Source organism: Crocodylus siamensis, chromosome 15 (assembly GCF_052110815.1).
Source record: "Crocodylus siamensis isolate JL-2025a chromosome 15, ASM5211081v1, whole genome shotgun sequence".
NCBI classification, from domain to species: Eukaryota; Metazoa; Chordata; order Crocodylia; family Crocodylidae; genus Crocodylus; species Crocodylus siamensis.
The window spans coordinates 34737030-34754807 of record NC_143409.1 but is presented as its reverse complement, the minus strand read 5'-3'; the positions used below and the strand labels follow the sequence as shown (position 1 = coordinate 34754807).

At 43.2% G+C, this 17778-nt stretch overlaps 1 protein-coding gene across 2 annotated transcripts in view; it reads right to left on the bottom strand.

Moving 5' to 3' along the window:
* OTUD7A (OTU deubiquitinase 7A) overlaps positions 1–17778 on the bottom strand; it is a 305631-nt gene that overhangs the window by 91779 nt on the left and 196074 nt on the right. For both annotated transcript variants that reach the window (XM_090028797.1, XM_090028798.1), the window contains 2 exons: positions 14678–14860; positions 10921–11139 (listed from right to left, as the gene is read on the bottom strand). In XM_090028797.1, coding sequence (XP_089884923.1) covers positions 10921–11139; positions 14678–14860 — 402 coding nt within the window. The remainder of the gene's footprint in view (positions 1–10920; positions 11140–14677; positions 14861–17778) is intronic.

Sequence of the window (17778 nt, the reverse complement as noted above, 5' to 3'; positions counted from 1 at the left end):
ATAGAGGAGGGGAGAGCAAAAGGCATAAATGATGGGGAAAAGGGGATTTCACATTTCTAAGTCAAAAAGAAAAAGAAAAACCTGGGGGGTTTGCTACACTTGGGCTAGATTCTTCACATTAAAAGAAGGCCTCATCATTAGGCCTGTGTGAATAGGGAAGTATTCAATTCATATTTGGATCCAGCCGATTTGGAGGACAGTGATTCGATTAAGTGATTCAAATCACTGTGTCCATTCAATTCAGCCGAATCAGAATCGGAGATTTGGTGCCGATTCAGAAATTCGGATCAGCCGGGGAGAGGCAGGCATAGCCAGGTGGCTGCAGGTTCTCCTGCAGCCCCTCCAGTGGTGCCTGCCTTTGCCCAAGTGTGGGGAGCCATGGAAGAAGCCTCCATGGCTGTCCTGCCTGGCCCAATCCCTTACCCAGCCAGCCCAGCTTAGCCTCCCGGCACTTTAAAAGCAAACAAAAAAGCCCTGCACTTACTGGCTGCAGCACCAGGGATCAGGGCCTCTGAGGGCTCATGGCAGATCCCCTCCATGGCAACGCAGGGCAATGGGAAATTGCCACCCACTTTGGCACCTGCAGAGCAGCTGTAGTATCGTGCTGGTGCAGTGCTGCTCGACAGGGCCCCGCGCACTGTCTGAGTGCTGGGGCGGCTCCCGTTGGTCAGCAGAAATGGTCACAGTGGGGGGGCACATGCCCCCCCAACTAAGGCAGCACCAGTTGCCCGCGCTTCATTTGTAAAATAAGATTCTGTGATTGATATAAACAATAGCGTTTACAGGGTACATGAAAATAATGCAAAATTTTATACTAAAAAGCAAAATAACACCTGTCATTTCAAGAGGATTCAAAGAAAGAGATTCTGTTCAAGATAGGTGTTAGCAAAGTAATTACATGAGCAATGAAGGGCTCATTCCAACATAGGGGTAAAGCTCTGGCTGCTTTGCATTTTTTGGCTGGGATGATATAGTTGGGGACAGTCATTCTTTGAGCAGGGGGCTGGACTACATAAGCACTTGAGGACCCTTCCAACCCAAATTTTCTATGATTCTATGAAATGCACTTGACTTACATATACTGGGTTATGTTTTTCTTAGGAAAATGCAGTACATCTCATCTCTAAGAACACATCACAAACACCACAAAACATTCACATTGTGAACAAAGACCCTTTCAAGAGACCATTGGGAATGAACACCTTTACTATTTGTACAATGCAAAACAACTACTGGTTCATTCCATGCCTTCATCCCAGGTGTTGATCAAAGTCAGGAGCAAAAGGGTTACTATGATCACAGGACTAAGTGAAATAAATAAGGTTCCTACGCTGCTTTATAAAAGCTCTGATAGGGCCTTTTGTGCCATTAATCAAAGTTAATGCTCTAATTAGAGTAAATGTGAGAAGCAGAAAAGATTTGTTTCAATTTTCAAAGAGGGGTTTGGAAGGAAGAATGCTAAGAAGCTGACAATGTACAATACTACTGTGTAGCATGGTTCTAAGGTAAAAGCAAGCAAACTTGGGGTGAATAAAAAGAACAGATTCAGGACCAGATTTACAGAATCAGATTTTAGTTTGTATAACATACGTCATAGGACTTTCCCTAATTTAATTCCTGCTTCAAGTCTAATCATTGTGGTTACCTGAAACTTTTGGAAAACAGCTAATCTTGATTTAAACATTTTCAGTGATAGAAAACCTACTCCAAAACCAGTTAAATTATTCCAATGATTAAATACCCTTGTTTTAAAAAATACGTATTTTATTTTTTGTCTAAATTTGTCTAGTTACAACTTCCAGCAATTGGATTTTATCTGCTATATTGAAGAACCTTTTCCAATTTCTGTTCCCTTGTAGCTTACTGTTAGGTTGAGATTGGAGACTCATACACTGCTCCTGGAATTGCTTCTGCTCACATCAACTTAGAATTGATTCTCTGAGAGGAACAGTACCTACTCATCTTCCTAAGAAGCATGATGATAACTTGACAAAAAAGTTTTCTGCTTTGATATGGGAGGCCTATGGAAGGGTATTACAGGGCTGATGGAAGAAAACTAGCTCCACTGCTTTCCCCACTCATTGTTTTTAACCAACAGTAGAGGAAACAGGTACATTTTTGTTAGTGCAATGATTATCAACCTTTCTGAACTTGAGGTACTTTTCACTGGACTTGAGGCACCCCTCCATAGCTTCTGTGAATTGAGTGGCACCCAAGTTCAAAAACTAGTTTTATATATTACATTGCTTATGTCCTTACACAGGTTGGGCAGTAGGAGTGGGAGATCATTCAAGCAGGCGTAAACCTGAGCCCGGCTTATCTGCTCATCTCCTCACACCTTGTTGCACGCTTCAAAGGATCTGGCACATGGGTGACTGGTGCCTCCTGAGCCTGGTGAGCTGGGGCTGGAGCTGGTGAGCTCCTGCAGATGCCACCAGTGGCAGGGATGGCCCTATCAGAGAGGGAATGTCAAGCACTTGCAGACGCCAGTGGCGGCAGTGGGGATGGCCCTGTTGGGGGGGGGGCCTGGCACCCTGGTTGAGAATCAGTGTGTTAGTGGGATGGTATGGACAGAGAGAAGAGCAATCTGGTAGAAATCTTCATAACCATTGAATATTATCATGTATACTCATAAAGGGCATGTTGCAAAAATTCCAAGTGTGGCTGCTGACTAGTTTCTACCCCAAGCCCGCTACTCACTTCATTTATTGCATACAACACACCCCAAAATAAAACACATATCTTCTTCTTAGAAGGCAGAATATAGAATAAAATATTTTTCCAAAGTCATGGTCAACTGTGAGACAAAGTCCTCCTAGAAACAAAGAGTGTTCAGGAAGTATGACATCCCGAGTGACAATCTGGGTGTGCCAAGAAGTTCTTGCTGCCTCACCCAGACTATCTCCTGGGAAGCCACACTTCTTGGACACTGTGGGTGCATCCTGATGAGCGCATGTGTGGAGTTTGTACCCACACATGGCACATGTGCACCAGTTCACCATGCTGCTAATCTGCAGTGCAGCCATTTTTGTTTTTACACCAGGAGATCCTGGTGTCAAAAAAACTCATCGCTGTAAAAAGTGGTGCGGCACATGTGACAGCAGTGTCCACTGCAGGAAACTGCAGGCTAGCCAACCAGAGCCACACTCTGGCTGCAGATTAGGCTCCGTGCAGCTGGCTCAGCACTGCTGCTGCCTCAGGGGCCCCCAGGACCTTAGGTAAGACTGGTGGGGCCAGCACAGGTGCTGGTCCCAGCTTCCCCTTACCCATCCTGGGACTATTTGCCATGAGCTGGAGTGGGGGGGGGGGTGTGGCCAGGGACAAATAGCAGAAGCACAAATATATGCTGCTGCTATTTGTCCCATGGGAAACACGCCCCCTTCATGTGCACGCTTGTTGGGACGCACCCTATGTTCCCAGGAGAACTTACTCTGTGTCATTCAAGATTAGGCCCCACAGCCTTGCAAGGGCACTAGCAAGACTGTTAATTCCGTATTGTGAGTAGTTCTTTATATAAGTTCCTATAAATAAAGTTTTTTTCACATCAAAAACCTCATCAAGATACTTCCAGATGCTCACTTGCTACACAAGCTACAGGGCTGAGCCACCACCTATGGCTGTGAGTGGGTCAACACAGGGCTCCACCCCTGCAGCTTACTGAGCCAGACAAACTGCAACTATCTTGGTACGTGCATACCATGCACAGCGTCCCCAGAAATACTTCTTTTCCAGTGAAGAAAGCAGCTTCCATGTTTAAATCCATGCACCCCAATACTGGGTGGGCTGATTTTGAGGGAAAGGTGCATGTAGTATTTAAGAAAATACACTCAATTTGTCTCACCCACTAACTATAACCTCAAAAGACAGAGAATGCACAGAAGTGCATCCAACAGTAGGTTGTAATGTAATTTCTGCATCAGATTATTATAGTGAAAGCTGCAATGGCAGCTTTATGCTACCTGGGTATTTCTCAGGTAGCCAGTAAAATGGGCTTAATAGCCTTTCTACACCTCCAGAGCTGGGCAGAGATAATGTAACTCTTGTATACTCAGGACATGTGGGTGCCACTTACATTTCTCTAAAAATGTCAGGTTTATTAAAATGTAATTACATCAGTTTAAAATCTGAGTCAATGTTTAAATGAAAGAATGTATTACTGATAAAGATGTACTTAATTCGTGGTTTATTAAATTGCCTAACATGTTTATTATATATGCAGTATTAACTTTGTATACATTTTTCACAGTTGACTTAAAAATCTGAATTGGTACGAAAAATATCTGTATCTGAAACAAATATGAATGAAAAATAAACAATTAAAATTATTTTTTAAATATATTTTCCTCAGTAGTCCTGGTGCTGGATTTCAGTAGTCCCTGAAGGACTGCTTTTCTGCGTTAAAATTCATTATTATAGGGAATCACAGTGAATGAAAAACATATAATATTCTTTTCTCATATAAAATGCAACAAAATTTCAAGATCTATTTTCATGAATTAGTTATTAGCTGGAGACTCACTATTATACAGCTATCTCCTGAGAACTAGGAGCTTAATTGTGTGATTATATCTCATTATACTCTTACACAAATGGTTGTTATGAATCAAAGAAGGACTTGATCCTGTATGGAGAACTGTGCGGGTGCTGTGCTATGCTTGCTTCCCTTGCACTCCAGGATCATTATCTCTATTAGTGTGCAGCCTTGCTCTAGGTCCTTCTTGTGATGTGCTGTCATTAAAAAGAGGCCTACACTCCTGATGGCTTCAAAGGTTGCTATAAATTATTTGTTTATATCTGGAGGGTCCCGTGTATACCTCTCGACATAGCAACGAAAGTAGTAATTATTATTCTCGAGCTCAAAAGCCCAGGAGGACAATTATGTACTTTGATCACAATGTAGCCTAAGCTGTCAGGAAACTCTATGCATTGAATTACAACACAAAAGATAACCATTTTTTTGAGATCAGAGGTGATCTGCAAAATTGCCATAGGTCAGCAGAACAAGATCTTTGTATACCCTGCAGCTGTAGCAAGATTCACAAAACTCTAACCCCAAGTTTTGAAGTAATTATTTATTCTAGTGCTTCTTCTTGCCCATTGTATTAAATTGACACGTACACAAGTTAAGTTATCAGCCTGGCTACAGTTCATTTATAACTTTAAGTCAAGAGAGGTGTAATAACTAAGCCTTGTGAAAGGATAAATGTTTTCTAAGACTAACTCCAGTTCCATTTCCAGGCCACTATAATGATTTTGGCAGCTAATAACGATAGCCAATTTTTAAGGAGGCATATCGGCTGATACCAATCCGATTTCTGACACCAGCCCGGCAGCGTGGACAGCTGAATTCAGCTGGTAAGTCTGATGTGCTGGGAGTGGGGAGGGGAGAGAGAAGGAGCTTGGGTGGGGCAGATCAAGGCCCCCAGTGGTGAGGGAGGAGTGGGGTTGGGGCTGGGGCAGAGAAGAGCCTGGCGCAGTCCCAGCCCCAGCCTGCCCCGTGCAGATCTGGGGGCGCACCCCCCCCGCAGATGAGCGGCAGAAGCCACCTGATGAGCAGGTGAGTGCCGGTTGAGCAGCTCCCGGATGAACAGTGTGCAGTGGCAGGAGCTGCCCCCCACCTCCCCGCACCCCTTGGATGAACTATGGCTCTGACCCGTTGCCGCCCCACCCAGGCAGCACTTGCCCCAGTCTCTGCACCAGCCGCGCTCCTCCCTCAGTGCAGGGGCCTGGATCTGCCTCCCTCATGCCCCTTCCTTCCCCTTTCCCTCCTCCCCACTTCTCTTTCCACCACACCAGACTTACCAGATGGAGGCAGCTCTCCACACTGCCAGGCTCTGCTTCTTGCCACCTGTGCTGTGCTGCAGCTGTGTGCATGCATGGACCATTTATGAGCCAAATTATCAGCCTGATATGGCCGATTTTCTGTACTCTAAATTTTCTCTATAATCGGTGCTGATCTAATACCAGACTGATGTATTGGTTCACCTCCACTTCTGGGTATAAAATACCTTTCCTCAGGTCCAGGAGGAGTGACAGTTAAAGTATAATAGCTTCTCCATGTTCCTGAGTACCAGCTTCCCCTCCCCTTCAGAAACTGAGACAAATATACATTTGTCTGTACTCAATTTTACATAAACTTACACCAAATTTCAATGACATCAATGGTTTAGGCATATACAATCATAAAATGTGGATCTAGTTTTCTATCTGGATTTTAAAACAGCCCTCAAAGCTTGTAAAGTATGGATTTGGGTTTCCAGTTCTGGCCTCCCTCTAATTCAGTGATTTTCAATTAGGGTACTGGGTAACCCTAGGGCAGGGGTCAGCAACCCTTGGCACGCAAGGCCATTTTGCCTGGCACGCTGCGGCCAGCTCTGGCTTCGGGTAGCTGCTGCCAGCAACGGAGCCCAGGCTGCTCCCAGCTGGGCCTGCAGCATTCCAGCTGCCTGCTGGGAGCAGCCCAGGATCCCGGCTGGCAGCAGCTCCCCAGATCTGCGGCCAGCTGCAGTGGAGAGACTCCAAACAGCTGTGCCAGGCTCCAGCACCAGCTCTGCACCGGCGTGTGCAGGTGCGCCGTGGAGGGGGCGGTGGGGGAGGGGCCTGATGCAGCGCAGCCCTGGTCTCTCCCCTGCTCCCAGCATGGAGGTGATGAGCCTGGCACAGCTGTTTGGAGCCAGTCCAGGCTCTCGGCAGCTGCAGCAAGCATTGGGCAGAGTGCAAACAGCTCCACTGGGCTGCACAGCTCCGGCATCAGCTCTGTGCTGGCAGCGACTGCATGGGCACCTCAGGATGGACTGGGGGGCAGTGGCTTTGGGTGGGGGGCAAGGGGCACAAGCAGGGCATCCTGCCATGTACCCCTTGCCCTCATCTCGTTTTTCTGCCATGCCAGCACTCCAGCTCCTTCCGAGGTAGGCATCATGGTGTTTTTCAGCACTCCGGCCAAAAATACCCCTGCCCTAGGGTGCAACCAGGTCCTCTAAAGGGTACCTCAATGAGTAGGGAAATCAGTGTGGTATGAGGGGATAAGCTGATAAGTTAAGCAGATAAGTCCATGCTCATGCTTGTCCCTGCCTGGATGATACCTGACACATACTACCTCCCCTCCCTGCAAGGAAGCAAGCATTGTAATATACAACTTAATTGAGAAATTGGGTGCCACTCAGTTCACAAAGTTATGGAGCGGTGCCTCGAATCCAATGAAGGGTACCTCAAGTCCAAAAAGTTTAAGAACCACTGCTCTAACCAACAGCTGCATATTACATGAAAACACAGCGGTTTAAAATAAGTCACTATACAGGCTGTCCTTGGCTTACATTTCGAGTTGTAAGCACAAAATGTTGCAATGTTTATAAACTGACACTGTTTCAACTTTCTGATGTCAGTTTCAACTTCACAACGCTTGATCCAACACCACACCACACCAGCAAACAAGTTCGCTGAGTCACTCATCTCCCTGGAGAACATCTGTCCAAACTTCCTTGGACAATTTCTTTAAGAAAGCAGACAAGACTCCAGAAAAGCCTGCAGCCAAGACTCCTGAGAAGACTCCAGCCAAGAGCCCTTCAAAAAGTCCAGCAGTCACCTCAAAGAAGTCCTTCCAAATCAATATGATTGCTACTTACAATATAAATACATTAATGTAGCTATATTACACATCTATAATTAACTAAGCACAAAATTCTGTGTTATTTTTGGTGAAAATAGGGTATTGGGCCTTGGTTCAGGAACCAATCTCCCATTTATAAAATTGTTTCCTATGAGAAAATCAGTTCCAAGTTATGACGTTTCGACTCAAGATGCGGTTTTCAGCAACCAATTGTGTCATAAGTCCAAGGACTGCCTGTATTAAGAAAACATGTTTAATATATTATGTTAAATGTCCCATAAAAGAGAATAACCTCAATTTTGACTTAATTTTTTTTTTTTTTTTTTTATAGTCATGGCTTTATTCAAGGCAATCCTTCTGCTATACCTCTTAGTGGAATCAATTAATTCCATATTTTAACAGATGGTTTCCTGAACATTTTTAAATGGCAGGCTGCTGTGTTCATCACTCTGTAAAACTGAGGGGCAGCAAATCAAGCGTGATAGACTTTTTAGTGAAGGGAAGGAAGAAGAAAATGTTACACTAATCATCCATGGAAAAGCACCCTTTAAAATCCTGGGGATAAACCTACCCAACTGGCAAAAAATATTTCAGAAATGTAAAAGTCTTGTGTGGTTACAGGTAGTGTTGAAGTGATGTTGTTGCCATGATGATCCAGGAATATGAGAAGAAGGGTACTATGACTGCAAAAGCTTGTCTAAGTCTCAACTATGCAGTTGATACAATAAAAGATATCACCCATATGAATTCTTGCCTCTCATTGTGTGAGTATACTCACTGATGACAGATTAACATTAGGAAAAAATAAGAGACATTGTTAATGAAATGATCCTGATATTTCACTTAAGTCAAAGAAAGACTACTGAATAAGAAACTTTCTTACTGTGACCAGTAGAGCAATTAATTCTAAATTTTAACAAAACCAGAGAATGATATCAGGTAGAAGGAGTTTTGAAGAATAAGATGCAGGGACCTCTGACAAAATGCTGGCCCTTGATGTTCATAGCTACAGCTTTAACTTTTGGGGTATTCACAACTACAACTCTATCACCCTGCTTTTGGGAATCTGCAAATGCCACAGACAGACTGGGCAGAAAAAATGAAAACAACCCCACTTTTTGTGAAAACGTGTAAGAGTTGCTTTGTTGTAATAATCAAGCAACATGAACCTGCACAACTGGAATAAGATTTCTGGTCCCTTCTCTCCAAAAACAAAGCCCTCTGCTACTTGAACAAAAAGAAGATTGTTCTAAATGACAGAAACACCCTTATGTTCTTTCTAACATGTAATTGGCAAACAGAGGGCAAGGCAACGTGCTTGCACACACGTACACTGCTGAGTTCATTCAGGGACTAGGGGTGAGGGACTTGCTCCTTTTCACTTTGGAGGGTGCTGGGGCCAAGCCAAGTAAGGTAGCTCTCAGAGCTCCACACAGGTCCTAGAAGCACCGTAGCAATGGTGAACTACTGGAGTGCAGGACTGAGTTCTGCTCACACTTCCTCCAAACTCCATCTGCTCGCTCCATCTGCTAGCCCTCACCCAGAACACTCAGTGCACAGGCAGCTTCAGTGGAGGTGGCAGAGGGCTGCCTCTACACGTGGCAGAAAGGACCTCTCTGTAAGAGGGTATTCAGTAGGGGCCCGCTGACTCCTCTATGATTCCTTTGCACTAGTTCTGCGGCTGTGCAGTACCATTTCCCTAACTCAAATCTCCTTCTACCAAAGTTAATAGCAAAAATCTCCTACTGACATTAGTAGGGCAGGAGTCAAAACATATTGCCCAATGAAAGTAGAGGTTCACAATAAGACTCAACAATGTCAATAACTTTTCTTTATTACAATCTGTTTCCTAGCACTGTGATGTCGTAGCCATGACAACACAAGATATCAACCTGAGAAATCCTTGCCTCTAGCACTATAAAAGTTTCCTTAAATTTACACACCATGTCTGATCAAAGTGTAACTGCAAATTGAGGGGAAACAAACTGAGGGGAAACAACAAGAAAAAAGAACATTGGTAAAAACCAAAACTACCTCAAAGACTGAGTACAAACCCATAATTCAAAGCATGTGGTGGAGTTTTCTTCATACAACAGAGGAAACACTGGATCTTGCCTTAAGAGGAAACCCAGCACTTTTCAGACCAAACCAACTTTCCACGCCAATGTTACATGGTAAACAGACAAAATGGAAGTTGGTAGCAACTCTACTGAAAGATAATCATGTTTCCATGAGTATTTTGACTGATAGGTAGCAGGACATGGATATCTGACTATTGCCTCATATTCTCTTGTTTATAAAATGTATAACTTAAAAGTGATACTTTAATTTTTTTGGATTATTTTATCCAGGTTTGAATAAAATTTAACATCTTTTAAGGTAGGGTTAATTTAGTTCCTATATAAAATACCTAGATATTATATAACCCTTTTAATCTCTAAGGGCCAAAACACTTTTCATAGGAAGTAAACTTATTTCCATTTTATAAATGGGGAAACTAAGACATAAGGATCATACGTGATGCTAACCTGCTGACATACAGGCCTTGTCCATGCACGTATGGACATTTAGTTCCTTGGGGACAAGAAGCAGTGACACACCCTGTACAACTGCTAGTTGTCCCTGGGGAACGCCTATCCCGTGCACCCTCTGGTACATGGCGGGTTACTCCAGGTGAGGTAGGGAAGGCTGAGGCCAGCACTGGGCTGGCCCCAGCAGCATTACCTGGGATCCTGGGGGGCTCCTGGGGCTACAGCAGTGGTGATCCTGCTGCTTAGAGCCTGGCTGGCAGCTGGAGTGTGGCTCTGGCCAGACAGGCTCTGGTGCTGAGCAGCATGCACTTCCCCCACATGCATCATTCTGCTTTTTTTTGCATGGTTTCTGCAAACCCCCACCGTGCTGCTCCCTTTGCAGTGTGGAGAACAGCTGAATGTGCAGTATGTGGTACCATAAACACATCTGTGGTATTACATACCACATGGCTGTACTCATCTGGATGCAGCCATAATGGGATACAGCTCTCTGTCTTTTGCCCTGCCACCAAAACAGCCTCACCTGCCCTAGCAATTGTGCAGCTCCCTCACCCTCTTCATTTCCTTATTTTATTAATCCAGCTTTCTTTAATCACAGTACAGCCCTAACAGAAATGGAGCAGAGAGCTGAGCGTCATAGTACTAAGAGCACGCTATTTGCTTTTGCTGTCTTGCATTTATTGCTGAGGCAGGATGTGCCAAGTTCCATAATGAAGAGTGATTAAAGACTGTCAATCCAAATGCCAGATCACCCAGCTGCTGACATCTAAAGTATTTACCCACCTGCTTGTTCCAAAGCAACCATTGTTGCCTGCTCGATTAAGTCACGTTCAATGAAGCTTCTGAAATCCTCACTGTATACACTAAGATCTGGTAGCTGAAATGTGTAGATGGGCATCTCCAAAGGAAATTGTTCATTGCTGCATTCATTTGCTACATGTGATCGAGCAAGGGAGACTATGGCTGAGCTGGCATGAGAAATACCTCTGGAGAGTCGTTTTTCTGTGAAGAAACCAAACTGATATTACGGAAGGCAAAAGCACAACTAAGCACGTTACGATGTAAACTCAATTATTTCTTCTATTTATTAATAGGCAAGTGAAAGGCAATAGCTCAACTGAAATATAACAACAGAAAGAATGTTTTCCACACATCCTAGTCTTTCTTATGCTATTTTGTGAGTCAGTAAAGCTCAACCCTGACGTGCCTCTATTCATTTCACTTGAGGAATTATTATTCTCGTTTATTTCTACTGTTCTGGGCACTTCCAAGCACAAAAGAATGCACAGTCCCTGCCCTCGAGTCTTAGCCATTGAAGATGAATTTGGTTGTAATTAGTTTCTTGCTGGACAAACTAATATTTTAAGTAATGTTTTGTGAATGAAGTAATTCTATAAACTGGTTTGAGAGAGAACATGTGCTCCTTAAGACTTATTTGAAGGAATATTTACAGAAGACAGATCATAACTATTAAATATTTCATGCTCTGAAGTTAGGTTAACTTTTTATGGGTCAAATGAAATCTAGAATATAACCATCCCCTCACATTACTATGTTTTAATTTCGAAAACTCAACTCAGAAGTAATCTCAGTACCACTGTTCGGATTTAAAGACAGGTTCTTTCTAGAAATCTTGATGCAAGTAATAATGCACATCTAGCATGTCTATTTTTTACCAGAGTACATTATTTTATCAAAAGCAAAAACCCTGTTTTCTGTAATTCCTTACTGAAGTTCAGTAGAGACAAAGAGAAGATAACTAAAAACACTAAGGCTAGGTACAGACATTCAAAACGCCCGAGATGGAATTTATCTAAGTGACATGGTTTTCTTTAAGCAGTGTAGTTTAGATTCATAGCAAACAGATCACATATTTGCCCTTTAGTGGGGGGGGGGGGAGGAGGGGGAGAGGGGTGCAAAACTTATACCAAAACTTAGCCATTTTTAAACAAGTTTGCATGTTCTGAACTTCTGTTTTGTTACAAGTATAGACCAGGTTCGTGTGCTAAACTTTTGTTCTGTTACAGTATAGACCAGTTTCCAATCACAACTACTAGTAAAAATGTAATGTCTGTACCTGGCTTAAAACCAAAAGCTTTAATTATTAGCACACTTTATTAGTCTTAGGGAAGACTTGGATGTCAGTATTGACAGGTCAGTGAACATTATTTTCTCAAGGTGCAGTGAAATGATCAGTAAAACAGGACTTCAAAACGTACAGAAAATGGGATAGAAAGCAATACTAAAAATACAATTATAATAATTCCATACTCAGGTAACACCTTCACTGGCTGTTCTTGCAACATTATCTCCAGAATAATAGAAATAGAGCAAGTCAAAAGACTAGGGGGGAAAAAAATTAAAAATCTGAAGCACAGAGACATTTGTATGAAGAGATGCTGAAAACACGGTGACCCTTTACAGAGGAACTGAATAAAAGAAACATGATAGAATTAACAACAAATGAGAAATGGGTGAGGGGAAAGAAAGTCAATATCACACATTGATTTAGCCCTACCAATACTTGGATAAGGAGTTATTGGATCAGATAAAATGATTAAAAGGTTTAAAAAAAAAGAAAAACAGAAAGTAAATAAACTCTGAAACTCAGCAATAAAATATCAGAGACCAGGAGCTGGCAAGAAAAAGAAAGTAAAGCAAGTATATATGGGTAACATAAATAATCTCTCTCCCCTCTCTTGCACGTGCACACATACACACAGGCTATACCAGAGAAACTTTGAAGTCCTGTGTCATTTTATAAGCAAATGAAAAGGCAAATAGCAAAAGCAGTAAGAAACAGGGCAAAGGGGAAATGGAAGCAGAATAAAGAAACAGCTCTGAAGTGGATTTTTTACTTTTTAATAGTCAAGTTTCTAACTGTGTGTTACTGCCTGGTATACTAAGCAATACTTAATATTCTTTTAACAATATCTCTTACATTAGCCATGCACTTTTGCATTGTTCTGAGCTGTTACTCTGAGCTTTCTTTCATTATTGGATTACAAATACATTTGTGAAAATGTGTGCAAAATACAAGCATCTTGAATCACATTATGGGCAGGAAAAAATGTATGGGCTCCCAAAAAATGAAGCCTGTGGACTCCAACACTATTACTCCTGATAGACAAAAAAACCAAAAAAAATGACTATAGAAAGAATTCTTAAAAATGCACAATGCAAGTGCTTCCTATTTGTCAAATATGCTATTTTACTTTTCAGTATTTGTTCTGGGTGATGTAAATGTAATTGAGGGAGAGGTAACCGATTAACAGCACTGGCTTCACGATAAGGGAATTGGAAATGGATTATGACAAGGCATTTCCTAGGGAACAGAGTGGGAGCTACTAATACTTGCAATAGCAAGAAGATAACTCCCTCTTATCCACTTTCATACCCTTTGTTCAAGAGGAGGGTAATATTATTGTAGCAACAGAAGTTTGCCCTGGTAATTGACACAGCCCTATATCAAATGGCACAAATTATGAAGGACGGGTCACTTGCACTGGAAGAGTTACTGCCCAAGAGTTCCTTAATAAAGGTTTGTCCCAGTCAACCCATATTCCTGTTGTCTGGCTTTTCTTTTTGTTAGCCAAGACGATTATTGAGAAAATAAAAGGACACTTTCTCTTCCTATACTCCTCCCTCACAAGAAGGCAGTATTAAACCAGCACTCCTTGAGGCAGTTCCTCCGCTAGCAGGGATTGTGATTGCTGTTGTAGACACCAGCTGAACTCTGCCAATTTGCATTAGCTGAGGATCTGTTCTCCAGTCCTTTGTGACCAAGCATGAGCTACACCTGGATGGATTCCATGGACACAAATTTCTGCTACACATCAGTGAGACAGAAAGGTCTATTTACATTTTTACGTGAGAAGCTGGCAGGCTTTAGATTTACTTTTATGTAAATCTCAACTGTCTACTGAACTCAAGTAGAAGATACCTGTTGCAACAGCTACAGCAATATGAATACAAAAAAGAAAATCTTAAAGCTTATCACATAATGGAAATGAACTGATATGCCTGCTAACTGTTCCCTTTCCTTCCTTTCTATTTTTAAGGCTGATTTATTCAAAATACAAATATAATATCAGTTATTTTTTGTATGGAACTGTAATAGAAAATAAGACATTTCCATGATAAAAGTTATTCAACAGATGCCCTTGCTACTGCCACCTCTGTCATTTAATAAAGATTTTAAAAAAGGCAATGACTACAATTATGGACCATTCTTTGGTCCCACGTATCAAAGGAAATGAAAGAGAAGAATGCTGTATGACTCCTCTAATCTATGCACTTCATGGCTAATATTAGACCGTCTCTAAACTTGACTGCTTTAACGACACATTAAAAATCTATGAAAAGAGGCAAAGGTCAACAGAACTGAAAATTATTGACTACAGGGTCCAACCTGGCACCTCTGGAAAGCCATGTACACTGGTATAATTTACATGGTGACAGATAGTGGTAGCTCCTACTCCCTGCTTTGCTCGTCTAGAAAGCTGTTTATCGATATAGTCCATTACACAGCTGCAGTTACCTTGAGCAATGTCATCCTGTCTCTGTAGACACGGTCGTTCGACTTTGTTCACCTGTTGGGGCTGCTCTCTTTCCTGCTGTTTGTAGTACTTCCCTTCATTAAACACCTGCGGCAGGCTGGCTGTGTGTACCTGTCGAAGCTGCTCATAGTCACTCAAAGCAGCAGTCAAATCCCAGTTTTTGCCTGCCAAAAAAATGATATATTCTGTTTACTTCTGTCTGGTAAGACTAAAATCCAGCTACTGGTTTCATTATATGGCCATAGGACTCACTATAAATGAAAACAAGTCTATGAGCAAAACTCTGGCAAGCAGATATATATATATATTTTTAAAAATCAATTAAAAAAAAAAAATCAACAAAAATTGGGGAACTAGCAAGTCAGGTACACTTCAGAGATACTTAGGATATGCAGACAGACATACCTTTGCATTAACAGCTACCTTAGGTTGTAATCATTTTCTTTACGATACCTAGGAACAGCCTAATCTTGCAAATTACTACCCTCTTTTCCTTATGTGAATTATCTAACTTGGGTTGATTTAGGTCATGTACAGACTTTCAGTTTCTCCTGGGAGAGTTATGCTATCCCAGAAGAAATCACAGGCATACAAATGTTCAGGATTTCACTCCCAGAGTAAAAATGGTTGCTTCAGGAGAATGACCATCTTAGAGAGGAACACCAAAATTACCTCTTCTTTCTGCCACAGGAATCTTTGTCACATCACGAATAGCCCATAGGGGTGTGCAAAACAGGCCATATTTGATTTGCATTCAGCCCAAATCAGGGACAGTTATTTGATTCATTGATCTGGATCACTATCCCGATTCAATTTAGCCAAATCCGTATCTGAAGATTCGTTGCTGATTCAGAGAATCAGCGCTTCGGCAATAGACATAACTTTAAATGTTTTTTCTACATACCTCAAGGTACCAAGCGCAGCACATGAATGCTGTGATGCTGGAATGGATGGAACGTCCCACAGGAGTGCAGGGGGCCCCTCTGTGTGCTCACCAGCAAACCCAGAGGTGGACCGGAAGTACTTCCAGGTCTGCTGGAGAGTGCATGGAGGGGATCCCTGTGCCCTCCAGCTCCCAGACCCAAGAGGCTTCAGTTGCTGAGCCAGGGTGCTGAGCTGGTCCACTTTTGAGTCTGCTGCCGAGTGCGCTGGGGAGCCCCCAGCGCTCCTATGGGACACTCCAACCACCCCAGCACTGCAGCATTCACAAGCCACCTGGTACCTTGAAATATGTTGAAAAAATATTTAAAGCTGTATCTACGTCTGAATTGCTGAATCGATTTGGAGGGTTCCGATTTGATTCAGAGAGATTCAAGGATCTCCTGATTCAATTTGGATTTGGAGATTCGGCCACTGAATCAGGCCAAATCTCTGCCAAATCAAAATCAGGGACTGAAGCTTTGCCTAGCCCTGAAAGCCCAGTGCTGCCTAGAAACCAGCAAGTTCTTAGTAGTGTATCTGGAGGGCAATGGGCCAACATGAATGGCAGCCCCCCCCAACCTCCAGCAAGAATTTTTGCCATGGCAGGCATAGCCCTGCACCTAAACATATCTAGGCAGGAAGGAGGAGTGAAAAGGGTACCAGGAGCAGCTCTCAGGAAACCCATGCCACAGGGCTGCTGCAGCTAGTATGCAGTGAGCCAGTGCCCCAGTGGCAGCAGCCAGAGCCTGTACTGCTACAGCAACTGTCACCACAGTAGCAGCTGCCAATTTAGAGCAGAGAGCAGGGACAGGTAAGGCTCTACCCACCTCCTACTCACCCCTGCTCTCCAATGAGCTGCATATTCCTGTCCGCTTGGACACTGAGGAGCTCACTGTGTCCTTGGCAGTGAATATTTTAGTTATCAACCATACAATAAAAATATTTAAGCAAAACCAGTGTTGCCAGATGCTCAAAAAAATGACAATAAAATGAAGTTAGGAATAAAAGAGCAAGTCTCTGCACAGAGGAGACAACAAGCAAAACTGTACCAGTCCAAAGGAATTGTATTTGCTAATCTGAATAAGATCTAGCAGGCAGAACCAGTGGCATGTGTCGCAGGTGCCTTAAGTTATATGGTATAACTTTCACATGCAGCAAACAGCTACATTAAACCATAATAAGGTCTAATGGGGCCAAAGAGGTGTCCATGCCAAAAAGAAAACATGATAACTAATCATGTACAAACTTTAAATGTATAGTGCTTCTTGAAATTTCAAAGGCTTTCCAAATATCAGCCTGAACTGTATTCTTAGCATACCACTGACTCCTGGGGTGAATCACCACTTCACCCAAAGATATGAATGCATCATGTGGTTTAGCTTTAATAAAATCAGCTTGGGTAACAAGATGCAATAACTTGTTGGAGTTATTGCGATGGAGCAGCTTTACTGGAGGTGGGCCAGGCATGCTCAAAGAGGACCACCTCAGCCCAAGGGGTGTAAGACCCCAGGCCCTGTGGAGAGGGTGGACTGGAGGCCAGGCATGCTTAGTAAGAGAAGCACCTGAGCCTGTAGGGGTGGAATACCCCAGGATCCAGTGTAGGGGCAGACTAGTAGCTGGAGAGAGGGGTGTAGTGGCCTAGTGAGGGGCTAGGGGTGAAGTAGACCCATAGCTGAATTAGTGCCCAGTCCTGTTCAGATGAGGGCTGCAGGAGAGGCCCAAAAGGCTGCATGAGGGCTGGCCAAGTCATGAAGGGCAAAACCTGATGGCCCTACGGGGTCACTCAAGGGAGCAGGGTAGGATGAACATAGCCCATATATGGTGGTGTGACAGAGGCCCTGTGAGAGAGGATGGAGTACAAAGAGGCCCCAGTGAGAGGGGGGTGGGTTGTGTGTGCCCCATGAGGGCAGTGTGTGCCCAGTTTGGCCAAGCCTTGAACTGGAAATTTAACACAGTGTGACATCTGTGAGGCATGGGACACGTGTAAGGGAAGGTTGAAGTGTGTACATATTGCTCATTACAGAAGGACGCTCAAACAGCAGCTTCCCATCTGATTAATATCTCAGTTACTTTACAACAAGGCAGGACAGGAAAGTGGACAGGAAAGTGAGGTGGGCAGTTTGCTCATAGACTGGAGGCAGGCCAATACTGAGATCAGGCC